This window comes from Haliotis cracherodii, unplaced genomic scaffold, assembly GCF_022045235.1.
Source record: "Haliotis cracherodii isolate W230 unplaced genomic scaffold, xgHalCrac1.p SCAF_11, whole genome shotgun sequence".
Classification (NCBI taxonomy): domain Eukaryota; kingdom Metazoa; phylum Mollusca; class Gastropoda; order Lepetellida; family Haliotidae; genus Haliotis; species Haliotis cracherodii.
This window is the reverse complement of record NW_027266266.1, coordinates 6,489,270-6,509,608: the sequence shown is the minus strand read 5'-3', so window position 1 is coordinate 6,509,608 and position 20,339 is coordinate 6,489,270. Positions and strand designations below refer to the sequence as shown.

At 41.7% G+C, this 20,339-nt stretch overlaps 2 protein-coding genes across 2 annotated transcripts; both read left to right on the top strand.

Annotated features, from left to right (window-relative positions):
• The first annotated feature begins 4,914 nt into the window (after positions 1–4,914).
• Positions 4,915–9,116, top strand: LOC139455326 (uncharacterized). The gene is made up of 3 exons (XM_071236875.1): positions 4,915–5,179; positions 7,360–7,434; positions 8,535–9,116. Exons 1-3 carry the CDS (start codon positions 4,915–4,917, stop codon positions 8,999–9,001), a joined length of 807 nt encoding a protein of 268 aa, XP_071092976.1. The 3' UTR covers positions 9,002–9,116.
• Positions 9,117–15,845: 6,729 nt separating this feature from the next.
• LOC139455325 (uncharacterized) lies at positions 15,846–19,717 on the top strand. The gene is made up of 3 exons (XM_071236874.1): positions 15,846–16,107; positions 16,803–16,877; positions 18,954–19,717. The coding sequence occupies exons 1-3, from the start codon at positions 15,846–15,848 to the stop codon at positions 19,418–19,420; spliced, it is 804 nt and encodes a 267-aa protein (XP_071092975.1). The 3' UTR covers positions 19,421–19,717.
• Positions 19,718–20,339: the final 622 nt, after the last annotated feature.

The following is a 20,339-nucleotide window of genomic DNA, read 5'->3' as shown; positions in this document are numbered from 1 at the left end:
ACACACACACACACACACACACACACACACACACACACACACACACACACACACACACACACGAATACACATATACACACATGCATAAACACACACAGACACTCACTCACACACACAGGAACACAAACACACACACACAAACAGATACAGACACACACAGAGACTGACACAGACAGAAACAGACGCGCACGCAAACACACACAAACACACAAACACACACACAAACACACACACAGACACATACAGGCACACACACAGACATACACACACATACACACGAACAGACACACACACAGAGACACACACACATACGAACACAGACACACACACACATACAGGCACAAACACAGACACACACACGTACAGACACACACACACATACAGTCAAACACAGACACACACACATACAGGCACACACACAGAGGCACACACAAACACAGACACACACACACATATAGGCACACACACAAACACACACACACATACAGGCACACACACAAACACAGACACACACACATACAGACACACACACACATACAGGCACACACACAAACACAGACACACACACACACACACACATACAGGCACACACATACACAAACGGATGTGTATATAATATATAAAGGAACATAATTTATCAAGTGCTATATAGGTAAAACTAGTAACAATGATACGATTACATAAGGGACAAAAATTAACAGTTACAATATTACACAAATCAATACAAATGACTAGGGCAAGGGCTTCCACTGAAATGTCAACTTTTAAAGTTACATTGAAATGTTGTATGAAAACTATCAGACATGTTAACCATGTCCGTTGTCGTTATTTTACTTGATGTTTTCGGACCGCAAGAGAAATTTTATTTGCAGAACGTTCGTGACCCATGATGACTATATTGCCACACGTCTGTATTGTCATTATGTGGGTCCAGAGCTCCAGATAAGCTGCGTACCTGCGTGAAATACGCATCAGAAATGCAGAAATACGCAGTAAAATATAATCCAAGCATATCAAATACGCAACGAACATTACAGATACGCTACAAAATAGTGTGAAGTAACCTCTGTATTCGATTAGCAAATCAGCAACTTATTTTGAAATTATAAACGGGCATTCCGTCAACCTTGCCAAACTCCACGATGACAGTTACATCATGATCATTTGCCATCACACTTTCTTGTGGAAGTATCGTGGTATTTTTGAGTCCTATAAAGCTCTCGAACCCACACGACACCAGTTTGCAGGGACTAGATGAATAGTGTTTTTAAATATTTAACTTAAATACCCACATCTGTAAAAACTAGTGGGTAACAGAAATTTGAATACGCAGATAGAATTACTGATACCCAATGATTTTAAAATGCAGGGATAAAATACCCACAACACCAAAAGCTTATCTGGAGCTCTGCGGGTCTCCTGCTCATGTTCTATATGTTGCTTTCTCACTCACACAAATATTATGACAACGCTCTCTGAAAATTAAAATAAACCTCTTGACAAATTCCAGCCTTACCAATAGATATAGGGTTGTTTTAATAGGCAAGTGGTTATCAGAACATTGTCTAATTCTTATTCAAATGAATGAGTGATTTGGGTTTAACGCCGTTATTCCAGTTATATCACGGCGTGTCAGCTTAATGTGGGAGGAAAGCCCGAAGTGATGCAGGTCTCAGACGTTTACCACTTCGGTGAAACCCACGAGCACGGGTATGGTGCTGACGAACCTAGACACATAATCGGGGCAAATCGGGAATCGAACCCACCATCATAGGTTTCTGGCGCGCCCAAGGGACGCAACTCTGCACAGCAAATCGCGGCGCGTCAGACGACTGGGCCACCCGTGCTCCCTAATCATATGAAACTAGATGTCTTTCAGCTCATTTCTTAAATTATGTAGTGGACCAAATATTGTCCTTATCGATATAATTCCTTGTCCTGTTTTTAGGGATTCTCTTAAGACAGTTATCTCTTTATGCTTGGGTGTTAATCAGGCAGACTTACGATGGCAGATAAACATTAATACTGACAGATTTACATAAATATAAAGATGATTTACTTATAAATATATACGATATAGATATGAACGTACCCCTATACAGTGATGAATATTACAGCAGAGCTTAGTTCTCTCGCGATTAAGACATGTCTTGGTAGTTATGGTAGAAATGTGGAGGACATTTCCCAATTTGAACCATCAGTGACCAAAATGACTTTCCATGCAATTCCATATTTTTTCAGGTGAACATTTGCCTTGCCTTTGCATGTGTTTGTAACGGGTGCACCAGTGGGACATGTGTTTAAACCTTCTTTAACAGACTTACAGGATTACAGAGTTAATATGACGACAATAAAGCTACACTGTGACGTCATCACGCAATATTGAGAGTAGCGGGTGACCTCGCCTTGATAAATACTAATTAATGTCTCGATGACCGTCAGTATGTGGCGTGATTACGTTGTCAGTCGAGTGGAGACATACATAACAACTTTAGGGGAATTCCCCAATGTCTAACAATAACGCCAATAGAGACGGTATCATCATGCGATTAAGGCTATGAATGACGTTGGCTATGAAGCCAGATGGATCATTATATGTCGGGTCTCCGAAATTAAGCGTTTGTTTTTAATAATAAAACTAAAAGAATTGTTTGATTTATGTATCTGTCAATAAAAGGATTGAAGATGTATTTGTTGACGTTCATCAGCTGATGACTTTGCTCACGTGAGACACTGTCTTCATCAGCCGATAAACGTCAACAATAACACACAACTTCAATCCTTAAGTAACTGTTCAGTGGTGTCTATTATTTAACAATGCCTCAGCGTTGACGTGGAAAACTTGAAATCATTACTACAAACGTGACTTGCGTCTATGTTTATCGACGCGCTTATTTGTAACCATATGGATAATACTATAGAATACCAGGGTTCAACCCATGCTTGCCCTAAAATGCGACTATGCTTGTCGTAAGAGGCGAATAACGGGATCGAGTGAGGTTCGCTGACTTGGTTGATGCATGTCATCGCATCCCAATCGATGCTCATGATGTCAATCACTAGATTGTCTGGTCCAGACTCGATTATTTACAGACCGCCGTCATACAGCTGGAATATCCGTGGTGTTGTGGATGAAGCGCTTGCTCTGAGAGCGGAGGTCGGTGGTTCGATCCCCTGGTCGCGTCTTACCGAACGACGTTAAAAGTTGGTACCAATAATGACATTCCTCTCACATATTGAAAGTATCAGAAGCAACATAATGTACAGGAAGCAGCCATAAACACTAACTAAACATGACACAATCATTTGCCTTGCACACCTCAATTTGGCCTTGCAGTGCTTGCACACAGACCCGGGCTCTAATCCCCCTTGGTTAAAACGTGTACTAAGTATTGACGGTATCCCCGCTATAATATTGCGAGGATGCTAAAATAGCGTCCATAAACATCATTATCAATCGTGATTAAAAGTTGTACATCAAGGTGAGGTGAAATGGGGTTTAACGTCTCGTCTGAGATTATTGCACTTATAAACCGACGTGCATGTACGTGTGTGTGTTTGTGTGGCTGCTTGTTCTAGTCCGGACTGATGCCGATTTATAGTGCTAGCTGAGATACCATGCCGCAGTTTAACATGAATACCCCACTCAGATACAGTATACTGACTCCGAGCCGACCAGTCCTTGTTTTAGACCCTTAATGCCGAGCGCCAGACAGGGTAACAATCGAACCCCGGACCTTCCGCTCTCCGGGCGGACGCTCTACCACTAGACCACGGAGGCGGTCGTGTACATTAAAACACCATCTGAGTACATATAGATTCTATATGCACAGGGGAGGTGGGGTAGCCTAGTGGTTAAAGCATTCGCTTGTCACGCCGAAGACCCAGGTTCGATTCCACACTTGGTAGAATGTGTGAAGCCTTTTTCTGGTGTCCCCCGCCGTGATATTGCTGGAAAAGTCTTAAAAGCGGCGTAAGACAATACTCACTCACACTATATGCACACATGTTATATGCCCACTACCGTCAATATTGTGTACTTCGCATTCTAATTGAACACCCGGTGTCATCATCACTGATTTTCAGTGATCCATTCACATAATTGTCACCTCTGTTTCGCCAGATAATCGAGACCGGCGTTGACGTGGCGTTGAGGTTGTATATGCCGGTCGAACGAGGTGACTAAATATAGATGGGATGACCAAGCTAGGTGACTTGGTAAATACGCATGTCATCGTGCCCCGTCGGTCGCGATGTTGCTCATAATATCAACCAACGGTTTGACTTGTCAGAACTCGAGTTTTTAAAAGCCGCCGTGTAAACATGTATATTGCTGAGTGTGGCTTTAAACAACAAACAAATATTGCGACGGATATTACGTCATTGACGCTTGATCTATACATCGAATGCATGAGTGAGTTGGGTTTAACGCCGCTTTCAACAGTATTCCAGTTATATCGCGGCGTGTCAGCTTAATGTGGGAGAAAAGCCAGAACTGATGCAGGTCTCAGACGTGTGCCATTTCTTTGAAACCCACGAGCACGGGTATGTTACTGACCAACCTAGAAACATAATCGGGACGAACCGGGATTCGAACTCACAATCATAGGTTTCTGGTGCGCCCAAAGGTCGCAACTCCGCGCAGCAAATCACGGCGCCTTAGACAACTTGGCCACCCGTGCCCCTTTTTCGGATTCGAACCCACGATCGTTACATTAGACGACTGACATGGGCCACTCGTGCTCCCTATATTCTTCGAAAACGATGACAAACGGTAATGGTACATCAATGCCATATCGCAAAGCAAATACACTCAAAGTGTCAAGGACAACTTGTCCTAACCTATCTTAAACATGAGATATTTTACAGACTGAATGAAGCTAAGTAAACCAGGGGATCAGTTCCGAAGTCGTCATGGGGTGTCTGGCGAGGTTTCTCACGTTCTCCCTCTTCTGTAGCATCAACACGAGTGTCGCCAAGGATGTTCTGAATGCCACTGAATTGGGAACTATTATAGGTGAGACACGGTCAATGACGGAGAACTTAACCGAACGAATGAATGCAATGGCAGCGATATTTAGAGAAAGTCTGAGATTGATGAAGAGTGCAGATGTGAAAATGAGGCAATTGATGGAGCAAGAAGGCGGGCCTGTACTCGCGGACAACAAAACAGACGCAGGTAAGACACATTTGACGAGTCATTGTTGAATAGCACCTGGATACGTAAAATAATGGGGGAAGTATTTACATGTGACCCACCGGGTGATAAAGGAGGAAAAATCATTGGTGAAAAATCATATTTTTACTTTTTATTATATTTTCAAACTACAGTACCGGCAAATAACAATCAAGATACATGACGTAAAACATTTGGACTCATTTTCCGACTAATAACTGTTTATGCAATAATTGAAGTTTTTAGACATAATATGTGATGAATTGAAAGTAGATATATGCTGGGAGATTTTGAAATAATGTTTATATTACATTACGAACTAACGGGAGAAAACAAAGATATGTTCGTACAGTCCGCACATATGGCGATCTTCACTGACGTTAGTTGACGTCAAACGTCTTTATGACGTCATAGCAAATTGTATCCTAGCACCCATAAGGTCCCTTTTCTTCTGGTGGGGTACATGTGTCTAATTGAGGACTGTAATTAGGTCTGATTAAATCACATCTTGGTCCTCTGATGTCTCCTCGTGTTTTATTATAATATATGTATTATATAATAAATATATATAAATATATATGGGTTATGTAGAAGAACGCTTTTAATTATATATGGGTTATGTAGAATAACATAGACAAAGACAAATGCATAATATTTAACCGAAAATTGATTCAGGTTTCATATATATTTTCTATGTATTATTTCAATTTTCAACATTATTCATTCATCATTTGTTTGTCTGAGTGTTGTTTAACGCCGCTTCCAGCAAAATTGCAACTCTGTCACGGCGGCCTGTAATCCTGACCAGACAAATCAGTGGTTGATACCATGAGCAACGCCCCGACACACTCGGGTATGATGAAATGCTATCAATCAAGGCATCGACCTATCCACCCGATACACCCATGCGACAGATATACGTAGTTGGGGACCTCATCTCACCTGGAATGCCCTGAGCGCTTTTTTTGCTCTTCGCATGTCGCCTATTGTTGGAGATGCGTTTTTGTTTATTTATTTGTTGTTTAAAGTCGCATTCAGCAATATTCCAGCTCTATGACGGCAGTCTGTGTAAATAATCGAATCTGGACCAGACAATCTAGTGATTGACATCATGTGCATAGATCTACGCAATTGGGATACGATGACATGCATCAACCAAGTCAGCGATCCTGACCACCCGATCCCGTTAGTCGCCTTTTACGGTAAGCATGGGTTACTGAAGACCTATTCTACCCCGGATCTTCACGGACGGGCATCATGACTTCAATTGCAGAATTATGTCCCTTAGCCGGGCCAGAATTTATTGACACGGGTTGAATCACAAACGTCTGATTAACATCTTGTAACACCTCATAAACAGTGGAAACGTTAGGAGTATACTTTGCTTGCGATTCTGTCATATTGGGAGCCAACTGGTCTAAAGTGCGACCACAGATTGGGAGCCAACTGGTTCAGGTGCGACACACTTAAGACATTGTGTTATCGAATCCCAGACTATTTCCTAACAGCGACATACCCCTGCTCGTTGTAAACGTCCACGACCTGAGCTACTTTGCAGCAAATAGCTGCAACACTGCTGATGCGGTTGTAATGTATTATTTCATTGCTCACCGGGGGCTGTCGGGTAGCCTAGTGGTTAAAGCGTTTGCACGTCACGCCGAAGATTCCCGGGTTCGATTCTCGACATGGGTACAAAGTGTGAAGCCCATTTCTGGTGTCCCCCGCCGTAATATTGCTAAAAACGGCGTAAAACAATACTCACTCACTCATTGCTCACCTGCTTTCTGCACGCAAAGAGTGGCACGTCTTCCCGTATATAACAACAAACATTGGGCTTGTTCTTGGAGTGCCCGACACTCAAACATGTGTTACCTTTCGTGTCTCCTTTGGAAAGTAACCTTGTTATTTCTCTAAATGCCTCGAAAAATGCCTTTGTTAACCAGCAGTGAACGGGTACCCGGTAGGAAATATGACTATTGCCATTCTAGAGTCTCATAAGGCAGATTAGGTTGTATACCCTCAGACTAGACCATCGTAATTACGTAGCGATTTGAACCAGACTTCATGAGATATGGCGCATCCGAAATACACACATTATTAAAGCTGCCACGCCCTAAAATATTTGAACGATTATTTAAAACTTACTCACTCTCTTTATTATCTTTCAATTATTATCTTCACAGAACATCCAGGCGGGGCAATCTACACACGCTGGGGGCAGCACGTGTGTCCAGAAGGATCCGATATAGCGTATACAGGTGAGGAGTGGTCCCAAGTCTTTTATTTGTCAGAAAGTGTGAGTGAATGAGCTGGGTTCAACGCCGCTTTTAAGAGTATTCCAGTTATATCACGGCGTGTCAGCTTAATGTGGGAGGAAAGCCCGAATTGATGCAGGTCTCAGACGTTTTCCACTTCGGTGAAACCCACGAGCACAGATATAGTTCTGACAAACCTAGAAACATAATCGGGGCGAACCGGGATGCGAACCCACAATCATAGGTTTCTGGCGTGCCCAAGGGACGCAACTCTGCACAGCGAATCGCGGCGCCTTAGACGACTGGGCCACCCGTGTCCCCGTCAGATGAAAGAACTGCTGTTCAGATTTGTGTCTGTGACCACATTCTTCTTCTTTTTGTTGGTCACATAATCCTGTATTTGAGTATTTTATACTTTGACGAGTCATTAATCCATGCACATGGACAGAAAAAAACCCATATGAAATTGTCTTCTTTAAATAATGCTATCAGATCTGTGAGTGAGTGAGTATGGTTTTATGCAGCTTTTAGCAATATTCAAACAATATCACCACGCAGGGACACCATAAATGGACTTCACACATTGTACCCATGTGAGGAATCGAACCCGGGTCTTCGGCGTGACGGACCAACGCTTAAACCATAAGGCTACCCTACCGCCCCTTATCAGATCTGTAGACATTCATGTTATTATAGTGTGAGTGGAGAGCTGAGTTTATTGTCGCTTTTAACACTAATTCATTTATATCACGGCAAGTGAGTCGCTGGAAAGATTGAAATGATGCGATTCTAAAGAAATATAATGAGGGATTCTAGGATTCGAACCCACAATCAGAGGACGCAGCATTACACTGTTTCAAGTGGCTTATCCACATTCCCTTCCTGAGTATCACATAGACAATCGCTGTCTTGATAATACGGTAAACTACGGTTATAACGAACTCAAAGGGACCACTGATTTTAGTTCGATATAACCGTAGTTCGTTTTAAGCATATTTACAGCATATATACAGCAAATGACCGGGACCAAAAATATGTTCGGTATATCCATCAGTTCGTTATAAGCGTGTTCGTTATAAACGTAGTTTACTGTATCTCTACAGGTTTCACCACTGGAGGATATTCCGGTCACACAGGGGCAGGAACCAATGTTTTGTGCACTCATTCATCTCCACAGTTCGACAGAACCTTCATCAGAAACACGACCAAGCACAACTACTTGTACGGAGCAGAGTATGAAGAGATCTGGAAAACAAGTCTTGTCGACCAAGATGCACCATGCGTTGTGTGCCGAAGTGTCTCTCGAGCAACCGCCATCTTGGTTCCCGGACGACACGAGTGCATGACAGGTTGGAACACAGAGTACTATGGTTTCTTGGTCGGCTCGAAACACGATGATGCTGGGAACAGCGATTACATCTGTCTTGATTCAGATCCAGGGTCCATAGAAGGCGGGTATCAGGACCATGACGGCCGTTGGTTGTTTAACGTTGTGTTCAGCTGTGGAGCCCTTCCGTGTCCTCCATACAAGAACGATTACTTTGTTCCCTGTGCTCTCTGCACAAAATAAAAGTTTGATAAACAAGTTACTGCAAGATAATACTGCAGAATAAAATTAATTCTGCCATGTATTTCTGCAGGAAAAAATAATTTTGACAGTTGTTTCTGCAGAAAAACAATTCTGCCAGTTTATAGCTGCAGAAAAAAAATCTGCCAGAATTTTCTGCAGTAATGCAATTTTTAGCCAATTTTTGAGCTTATGAACATGTGAACACACTGGGACACATTATTATTATTATTATATTATTATTGGATTCGTCTCCTCGAGATCTTTCCACTGATATAAAATATGTTTTTGTAGCTCGCTTCCTTCTGTGTGGTCAAGTTCGGACCGCTGACAAGATTATTTTATATTCTGCAAGGTTGCTTGTTGGACTAGTCTTCCTGTCACTGCTTCTAGACATGCTGAGGCGGTACCGGACACTATTTTAATGATATCTAGCATGTCAAACAAACCAGGCAAATTTTGACGAATAACTACTTTTCAATATTTTCCCATTTCCCTACCCCTCAAATGTAAGGTTCAGGCAGATTTCGACACACACTTATAGAGGTTTTATTGTCACCATTCAAAGGAATTAGTGCCTTACCTGCTAACAAGGTTTTATAAAATGTAGTAGAAAACACGATTTTTTACTGAGAATTAGAGTAACAGTTAAATTAAATAAATGTTTGCCAAATTCAGATTGTTTTTTTTGGTTTGTATGTTGTTTAACGCCGCACTCAGCAATATTCCAGCTATATGACGGCGGTCTGTAAATAATTGAGTCTGGACCAGACAATCCAGTGATTGATATCTTGAGCATCGATCCACACAATTGAGATCGATGACATGTATCAACCAAATCAGCGAGCCTGACCACCCGATCCCGTTAGTCGCCTCTTACGACAAGCATAGTCGCCTTTTAGGATGGGTTGCTGAAGACCTATTCTACCCCGGATTTCAACGGGCGATGAGAGTTACGATAACTATAGCGCTACAATAGCTTTGTGGAACGGACCCCAGGAAGGTATGCTAGATGTATTAGGTCACTTAATGCATGCGGTGGATAGGCTCAGTAACGTGTCATCATACTCCGACGAGGTGGGGGTGCTCATAATATCAATCACTTGTTTGATCTACTCGGAAAGAATTTGGCGTACACATCATCATCCATGAGTAATTTGAAATTATAGACTCAAGTGCCTTTTTCATTTTTCATATTCACGGTATGTGGGACCACTCTGATACACTTGTCTCAGGAAAACACTGTCGATTATCGAAAGATCAGCAGTCGTGATGTGGCGAGCAGGTGCAGAGCAAAAGAGGAAGTTTGGGAAATACGTCCTATGGCTGGAATATAAACGACTGCGGGGTCAAACAACAAAGAAACAGGACACACAACTCATTTTTTTTAACAATTTCAGAGTGCCGTTGTACAAAACAACCTCAGCGCTACGACGGCCGTAAGTCTATGTTAAGCTATGGGAGTTACGATCACCTCAGCGCTAAGATCGCTTTGTACAACGGCACCCAGGTCATCAGGAAGCTGGAATCATTGTAGCAGCATTGGCAACCCGACTCTTCACTCACTCAATAGTGCCACGAACATAAAGTGAGTGGATGAGTGAGTATGGTTTTACGCCGCTTTTAGCAATATTCCAGCAATATCACGGCGGGAGACACCAGAAATGGGCTTCACACAGTGTACCCATGTGGTGACTCGAACCCGGCGTGACGAGCGAACGCTTAAACCATAAGGCTACCCGACCGCCCCTTATCAGATCTGTAGACATTCATGTTATTACATACGCTACCCGATCGCCCCACTCACATAAAGAGTTTTCATTTAATTTTGTTATGGTACAACGGAGGACACGTACCGTATTTACAGTTGAAGCCGGATGTAAGTTCAAGGTGTATAAAACAGCACAATACGTATTTAAACATATTTCAGTTTTATCACGGCGTGTTAGCATAATGTTTGGAGGAACGTCCAACGCTACTCAGGCTTGTAAATCCCTTGAGTGCGAGTAAGGTGAACATAGAGCATCAAATATGTACGAATCTCATATTCGAGTGAGTGAGTGAGTGAGTGAGTGAGTAGGGTTTAAAGCCGCAATTAACAGTATTCCAGTTATATCGCGGCGTGTCAGATTAAAGTGGGAGGAAAGCCCGAAGTGATTCAGATCTTAGAAGTTTCCCACTTCGGTGAAACCCATGAGCACGGGTATGGTGCTGACAAACCAAAAAACATAATCAGGGCGAACCGGGATTCGAACCCACAATCATTCTTGCGTGCCCAAGGGACGCAACTATGCACAACGAATCGTGGCGCAAGAGAAGACCGGGCCACCCATGCCCACGATTGTTACATTAGAGGATCACCTAGCACAAATCCGGATGCAAGTATATCCGCATGTCCCGGACGGGACTCAACCCCCCAAAAGGGGCACGGGTGGCCCAGTCGTCTAAGGCGCCGCGATTCGCTGTGCAGAGTTGCGTCCCTTGGGCACGCCAGAAACCTATGATTGTGGGTTCGAAACCCGGTTCGCCCCAATTATGTTTCTAGGTTTGTCAGCACCATACCCGTGCTCGTGGGTTTCACCGAAGTGATAAACGTCTGAGACCTGCATCACTTCGGGCTTTCCTCCCACATTATGCTGACACGCCGCGATATAACTGGAATACTGCTAAAAGCGGCGTTAAACCCAACTCACTCACTTACTCAACCCCCAAAAGTACGAGAATCTGTACGAGAATCTGTATTTGTTACATTTGACCATTTTCTAAATGGCATTGTGTGTTTATCCACATGTCTCAACTATACGGTCGGTCGGGTAGCCTAGTGGTTAAAGCTATCGCTCGTCACGCCGAAGACCCGGGTTCGATTCCCGACATGGGTACAATACGTGAAGCCCATTTCTGGTGTCCCCCGCCGTGATATTGCTGGGATATTGCTAAAAGCGGCGTAAAACCATACTCACTCACTCACCCATCATCTCAACATAGATGCGCCGATGAAAAGAGAGTATACATTGTCAGCTTGTAAATGGGTTTTAATACATTGGCTAAAGGAACACGATTGCCGAAAAGACACAACAGCATCTGTCTGTTGGAAGTCAGAAGACAGTTTTTGTCCGTTTCTTTTGTGAAGTTTGTATTAAACAGCTTGTTTAAAGATCGCGCGGTATAAAGAGCAAGCGCTTGGATTCATAGCTCATAAAAGCACGTGGAAAAAATGCCAAGGTTATCAGCAGAACAGGGAGTGAGGGGTCTTGAAATGTTGCTAATTGGACAATGAAGGTCTATACAGCAAGACTATTGCCAGACTACCTCAGCGATACCAACATACTGGGCACCCTAATGAACATGCCAGTTGTTCTTCTCTTTCCAACAAGACAATGCCAGGTCACATACTGCCGGACAACGTACAGTATCTGGCACGTGCGTTATCGGAGGAGTGCGCCCGCATGCCCAATAACTTCATCAGGTGTCATCGATGAGGGATGGTGGCACAACACTACGCATTTTGGCTTAAAGACGTTGGATACCATTGTTCATGCGCATACCGGACGCGCGTGTAACGGCGAGTATTTGTAATGCGGTTACGTCCCTTTGACTCGCGGCTAATTGTACTTGAACTCATAGAAATGTAAATTTGGGCAAGAGTTACCTCCCCTGATTCTTTATTTTAGGGGTATGCTGTATTGATTGAAAATAATTTAAATATCCTCTGGTAACATGTTGTTTTTATTTTATAATTTTATCTTACAATGAATAAACATTAGAAATAAGCCAGTTTAAAAAATATCTTGATTTTGTAAAATGCTTTTTTTGACTGATGAATCAATTTTTTGGGAAAATGTGCTTTTTCTAAAGTCAAATGATGTGTGAAGTTTTGAACTGAATTTTCATTTTTCTGTTTTGTGTCATATCAATACTGTAATATGTCTATTTAAAAACACTCATTTAGTAATCAAACTTTAAAATTACCATTTTATTCGCAAAATTATTTTATTATCCGGTGCCTCTAGATGGCGCCACTTATTCAAAAAATGCCGTGGTGACTTGTTTTTTTTATTGCGTAATTTGATTCAGGATATATTTTCCTACAAAATGATACCAAATATACCCATTTCTTGAATTTTTTGTTTTTTTGTATGCAACCTCTTTAAGGACTGTCTCTCCGCACAGAAAACATGAACTAGGGGGATGTTTCCAGTGGGTCCGAGTTCCATGAGTTCAACTGAGGTCAGCATTCGTGATGTTCGTTCTGTCACCCCGAGAGCCGGCCAACGGGTGACGAGCGATGTCCAGTTCTTGCCTACAAGCGCTAAGCTGAACTTAGACAAGAAGGGTTTACTTGACCACCAATTCCAAAATGTCTCCTGTAGGGCAACCATGGTGACATTGTGCACAGTTCCCAGGGAACAAACTTTCAGAAAGAAACACGATTGTTTTGTTCTCAAAATGAAGTCAAATGTTCAGAATTTAAAGTTATGATGTATTATGGGTTCACGTCTTAAGTAAAGTATTTATAGATGTACCGAGCATTCGTCCGAGATCGTGATCAGGTGGTGTTTTAACTTGTGTCTGTATTCATACGCGTGACCCAGTTCAAGCGACTTACCGTTTTCTGCAAGTGTTCCACGAGTAAAAAATAAAATACTAAACTCGATCCCGTGCCATGCCATGTTTATGAAACTCGTAAATATTTCTGATATCTGACTCGATTTCTTAATAATTAGGTGTCCATATTTCGCTAACCTCTTGGACATGACTATGTCGGAAAACACCATGGCTAATATACAGTATACAGACAGGTTACAATCAATCTAGTGAGTATGTGGGGTTTCACGCTCACTCTTGGGGTAACAACGTTACTCAGTCCCTTGACGTTACCACTTTGTGTAAACTACGATTATGGGTATCTTGCTGTCAGAACAAGGGTCGTCTTCAAGGTGAGTCTCCTGGCACGGCTAAGCGACGCAACTCTGCGGAGCCTTCAACCACTCATTCTCGACGTCAGATAACGTGGACACCTTGGGTCAATGCTGTTGAGGGCAATGTTCGAGTAAATCTTCATTCCTTTGAGGGGCGGTCGGGTTAAAGCGTTCGCTCGTCACGCCGAAGACCTAGGTTCTAATCCCGACATGGGTACAATGTGTGAAGCCAATTTCTGGTGTCCCCTGCCGTGATATTGCTGGCATATTGCTAAAAGCGACGTAAAACCAAACTTACTCACTCACTTAGATATAATGGATCCGAGGCCTATTATGTTGAAGGTATGGATAGTTCCGATGATATTCTCCACCTTAAAATACACAGTTCTACACTTTGACTAAAAAGGCTAGTATGATTTGAGCAGAGACTATAAAATCCCTTCTCGAAAATTAGTTGTTCATGTTTCGCTAACCCCTGGGTCATGACAGCGTCGGAAAACGCCTGTGGCTAAAGATGTACTGAATGCTATCAACGTACTATGTTTTGAAATCATTAACTTGAGTGTCTAATTAAAACAACAGTTTACTGCGAAGTGTAAATTCATTGAAATTAAGAATATATGACGTTGACAACAACTATCCATTCCTGAATATAATGAGCGTTCATACAACAGCAGGACGTCGCAGATGTGTGTAGGGCACATTGTGTCGGTGTTCTGTATACATACACGTGTGTTTTGGACAGAGTAACATACATCAGCGACAGGGCCGGGGGATGATATTTCTGTCAGCGGTGTGGGGCATTCGTGTCACAGTATTTACAAACAATACAGTGATATCACTGAAGGAGGCACCGTGGAAGGGAAAGGTACGGCTGTGAGTGGTAACATGGAGAGCAGGGAGGTTCCTGCAGAAAGGCGTGACCTGTAACCAACATGATGAAAGACAAGATGGGATAAGATGACACTGATGTAAACGTTTATGCAAAGAATCACCTGGGAACCAGAGATGACTACTGCAGAAGTAATGTATGTGAGGAATTCAATGGAGAATTTAAAACGTCAACGCAAGAGCATAACCACCCTCGATTATCCTCCGAAACAGATCCATTGGGCACAGTTGGCAATGCTACTACTACTACTACTACTACTACTACTTCTACTACTACTACTACTACTACTACTTCTACTACTACTACTACTACTACTACATAGTGGATAACATCATATGATTGGATCACTGAAAACTACTATTATCAATACTACTACTGACCGGTAATACTACTCTACTACTACTACTGCTACTACTACTACTACTGACCCGTGACTTCTACTACTACTACTACTACTACTACTACTACTACTACTACATAGTGGATAACATCATATGATTGGATCACTGAAAACTACTATTATCAATACTACTACTGACCGGTAATACTACTCTACTACTACTACTGCTACTACTACTACTACTGACCCGTGACTTCTACTACTACTACTACTACTACTACTACTACTACAGACCCGTGACTACTACTACTACTACTTCTACAACTACTACTACTGACCCGTGACTACTACTACTACTACTACTACTACTACTACTACTACTGACCCGTGAAGATCCGGGTTAGAATAGTCTTCAGCAACCCATGCTTGCCGTAAAAGGCGACTATGCTTCTCGTAAGAGGCGACTAACGGGATGGGGTGGTCAGGCTCACTGACTTGGATTGTCTGGTCCAGACTCGAATATTTACAGACCACCGTCATATTGCTGGAATATTGCTGAGTGCGGCGTTAAACAACAAACAAACAAACAAACCTTGCATCAACTGCGCAGTCACTACCTGTTTGGACCATGGAATACGCATGATGCACACAAACAGTCGAGGCTGTTCTCATCTACAGTCGGTGTTCGTATACTTCATGATGGCGTGTTTGGTTAGATTTCTAACGTGCTTGCTCTTTTGCATCTTCAAGGTGGTGTCAACTGCAACTGTTCCCAGTGCAACTGAGATGAAGACATCTTTACAGGACACGCAGGAGATGGCGGAGAACCTGACACAGCGCATGGAAGCAATGTCTGCCATGTTCAGTGAAAACGTCAGACTGATGAACAGAGCTGAGATCCGGTTGCGTCACACCATGGATGTGGACGGAGGACTCGTGGACAACCAGACTAAGCTTGGTAGGTATAAATCACATATATCTACATCGACAACATTGTAGAGTGAGTGAGTGAGTGAGTGAGTTAAAATTTAACGTCACATTGGCATTATTTCAGCCATATAGCGACTCACAACATTGTAGAGTGAGTGAGTTAAGATTTAACGTCGCATCAGCATTATTTCAGCCATATGGCGACTCACAACATTGTAGATGAAGATGAGAGAGACAAACAACTCCACAAAAGACTGTATGACAAGAAAGATGACTAACCTTCAAAAAGGTAACTTTCTGTTAATGTCGCTCAGTATTCCAGCACCTCCAGTCTTTGGTGTCTTCATTTTCAGGGACAGTCGAGTATTGTTCTTTCTGCGAAGAGTTGTTCAAAAGTTGTTTGATCTAGATTACAACATTCCTGTCCTCAGTGAAGGTATAAAAGATTTTATCTAATGATTTGCCTGTGCATGTGTTTGTGACGGTGCCACCGGTAGGGTAGGATACGTTCAATATTTCGCGAACACCTGGCATCATGATTATTTGATAATGATTCATAACACATGCTTATGACATAGTCGGAATTGTACAATATACTCTGTTGTGAGAGATTTCTTTTGATCATGGAAATGGTTTTTGTCGAAGACTGACCTTTCGTTTCCGTTAGTTTCTGAAGACCAATTCCAACAAGCATATACCTAGTGGTGCATTATTGGTTTGTAGAACGTCGTGGTGGTGCCGTCTACACACGATGGGGGCATGACGCGTGCCCGGGAGGATCTTATCTCGCTTACAGCGGTAAGAATTAAGTTCTTAGAATTGTCGTATTTCTAAACATGTTTATCCTTAAGTTATTAACCATTTTACAATTGTAAGAATTGTCATCTTTCTTAACATCTTTATCCTGAATGTACTAGCCATTTTACAGTTCAAAGAATTGTCGTATTTCTAAACATGTTTATCCTCAAGTTACTAGCCATTTTACAGTTCTAAGAAATGTCGTATTAATTTACATCTTTATCCTAAAGTTACTAGACACTTTACAGATGTAAGAATTGTCGTATTTCTAAACATGTTTATCCTTAAGTTATTAACCATTTTACAATTGTAAGAATTGTCATCTTTCTTAACTTCTTTATCCTGAATTTACTAGCCATTTTACAGTTCTAAGAATTGTCGTATTTCTAAACATGTTTATCCTCAAGTTACTAGCCATTTTACAGTTGTAAGAAATGTCGTATTAATTTACATCTTTATCCTAAAGTTACTAGACACTTTACAGATGTAAGAATTGTCGTATTTCTAAACATGTTTATCCTCAAGTTACTAGCCATTTTACAGATGTAAGAATTGTCGTATTTCTTTACATCTTTATCCTAAAGTTACTAACCATTTTACAGTTCTAAGAATTGTCGTATTTCTAAACATGTTTATCCTCAAGTTACTAACCATTTTACAGTTCTAAGAATTGTCGTATTTCTAAACATGTTTATCCTCAAGTTACTAGCCATTTTACAGTTCTAAGAAATGTCGTATTAATTTACATCTTTATCCTTAAGTTATTAACCATTTTACAATTGTAAGAATTGTCATCTTTCTTAACATCTTTATCCTGAATTTACTAGCCATTTTACAGTTCTAAGAATTGTCGTATTTCTTTACATCCTCATCCTCAAGGTACTAGCCATTTTACAGTTCTAAAAAATGCCGTATTTCTAAACATGTTTATCCACTTGTTAGTATGTTACCGACCAGTTTCCAGTCTTGAAAGAATTGGCTTATTCGAACCTATCGTTTCTCACCATTTTACAACCGTAGAATTGAATTTATTTGTAAATCTTAATCTTAAAACTACTCATCATGTTAAAGTGGAAACAATTTGTTTTTTCTAAATATCATTATCTCAATAAAGTTACTAAACATTTTACAGTAGTAAGAAAGGGTTTATTCTAAGCATTTGGTTCTCATCTCTAGGTGGAGCACCCAACATGAAATATTGGAATGACATTTTCCCTGGGTATACATGTCTCATGATGAGACTCCTTATCTTCAATGAAAACAATCCATTGAAGCTGTGTGCGTTTTCTAAATACTTATATATCCATAAATGGTGATTGAAGTTTCATATTTCAAGTTAATGTTTGTTTGTTTGATCAATTGATTGTTTCCAAACGCACACAGACTATCTTCAAAATATGAGGTCATGTGTTATCTGCATCAGGTTGCTGGATTAAATCAAGTAGCTTAAATACACAATAAGCAATATAATTAACATTTAATGTGGTGACGCGTTTTGAACGTCCCCTTGGCGGTTATGGCGGTTATTGGCGGTCTTCAAATGCCATTGCCCCATGCCTACCTGATCATGAAGAATCATGATTGGCCATGGTTAGTTACAGTGTGCGATCTGGCGCATTGTATATCATTACACCCCGACAGAGTGGTTTGGTACTTTGGACATCAGCTTCTGGGTTGTCACATTCAGACATGAGTACCAACAGGCAATTAGGATAAAACTGCACTATCCATTCCTTTACAAGACCCGTGAAGATCCGGGGTAGTATATGTCTTCAGGAACCCATGCTTGCCGTAAAATGCGACTGTGCCTGTCGTAAGAGGCGACTTACGGGATCGGGTGGTCAGGCTCGCTGACTTGGTTGATGCATATCATCGTATCCCAATTGCGTGGATCGATGATCATGATGTCAATCACTGGATCGTCTGGTCCAGACTCGATTATTTACAGACCGTCATCTTATAGCTGGAATATTGCTGTGTGCGGCGTTAAAGAACAGACAACAAAACAAACATTCATTCCTTCAAAAGAATAACGTGTTTGTTTAGACTACGCTCGTATGATCTAATGTGTTTCAGGTTTCATGGTTGGGGGGCATTTTTCCCATGCTGGAGCGGGTTCTAATATCCTCTGCACTCATCCCGAGCCTCAGTTTGAAAAAACCTTTGCCAGAAACACGAGTTCATACAACTTCTTGTACGGAGCGGAGTATGAACAGGTCTGGAGATCAGATCTCGCAAACCAGGACCCGCCATGCGCTGTGTGCAGAAGTGCCACTCGAACGTCCGCCATCTTGGTTCCTGGAAGACACGAGTGTATGGAAGGTTGGAACACAGAGTACTGGGGATTCCTTGTTGGTCCAAAACACGATGATACTGGGAATTCTGAGTATGTGTGCCTTGATTCAGACCCAACGTCAATAGAAGGGGGGTACCAGAGCAATGACGGACGTTTGTTGTTCAATGTCGAGTACCAGTGTGGAGCCTTGCCATGTCCTCCATACAAAAACACGTACTTCGTCCCCTGCGCTCTCTGCACTAAGTGAAAGCAAATACTGTCGATATTTTCATTTTATTTGATAGTCGTAAAATGGAAACAGCTGTAATGTGTATACTCTGTTGTTATAAAATCATGTATATTTCCTATGTGGCGAGTCATTTTTGAATTGTGATATCAAAAGTGATACGTGATGCTCTCTTCGTGAAAGCGCGCTGCTTAAAAGCCTATATATCACCAATATGTGTTTTGTTTCGTAATTCTTGCAACGACACAATGTGAGCTGGGTAAGTGACACTTGAAAAGAAGCCTTACATAATATATATAATCCACCATTTAACACACAGTAACAGGTCAATCATTTGTATCTAATTCAAAATGCAAAATAAAATGTAACAATTTATCTCGAGTTTTCTATTAGGACCTACGGATTCACTGGATCACATAATGCTACTGGTTGATAAGGTGTTGACCGTAGTTCACAGTGAGTGAGTGAGTGAGTGAGTGAGTATGGTTTCACGCCACTTTCAGCAATATTCCTGTGGCGGTTGGGTACCCCTAGTGGTTAAAGCGTTTGCTCTTCGCGCCGAAACCCCGGGTTTAATTCCCTACATGGGTACAGTGTGAAGCCCAGGGTCCTCTTGCATAAAGCCATCTTAGCGCTACGATGATCGTAATTCCCATACTTTAACATAGGCTTACGATGACCGTAGCGCTAAGATCGCTTTGTGGAACGGGGCCCAGGTGTCCCCTTTGGTAATATTGCTGTAATATTGCTAAAAACGGCAGAAAACCATACTCACTCATTTCAGGAATATTCCAGCAATATCACGGCGGCTGACACCAGAAATGGGCTTCAGTGGCTGAATAAGTGATGCTTTTTTCCATAATGCTTTATATCGTGGACTACGAAAGAACCACTTATTTAGGACATCCGACCATTTTAGTTTTTTCTGACTATTTGTTGT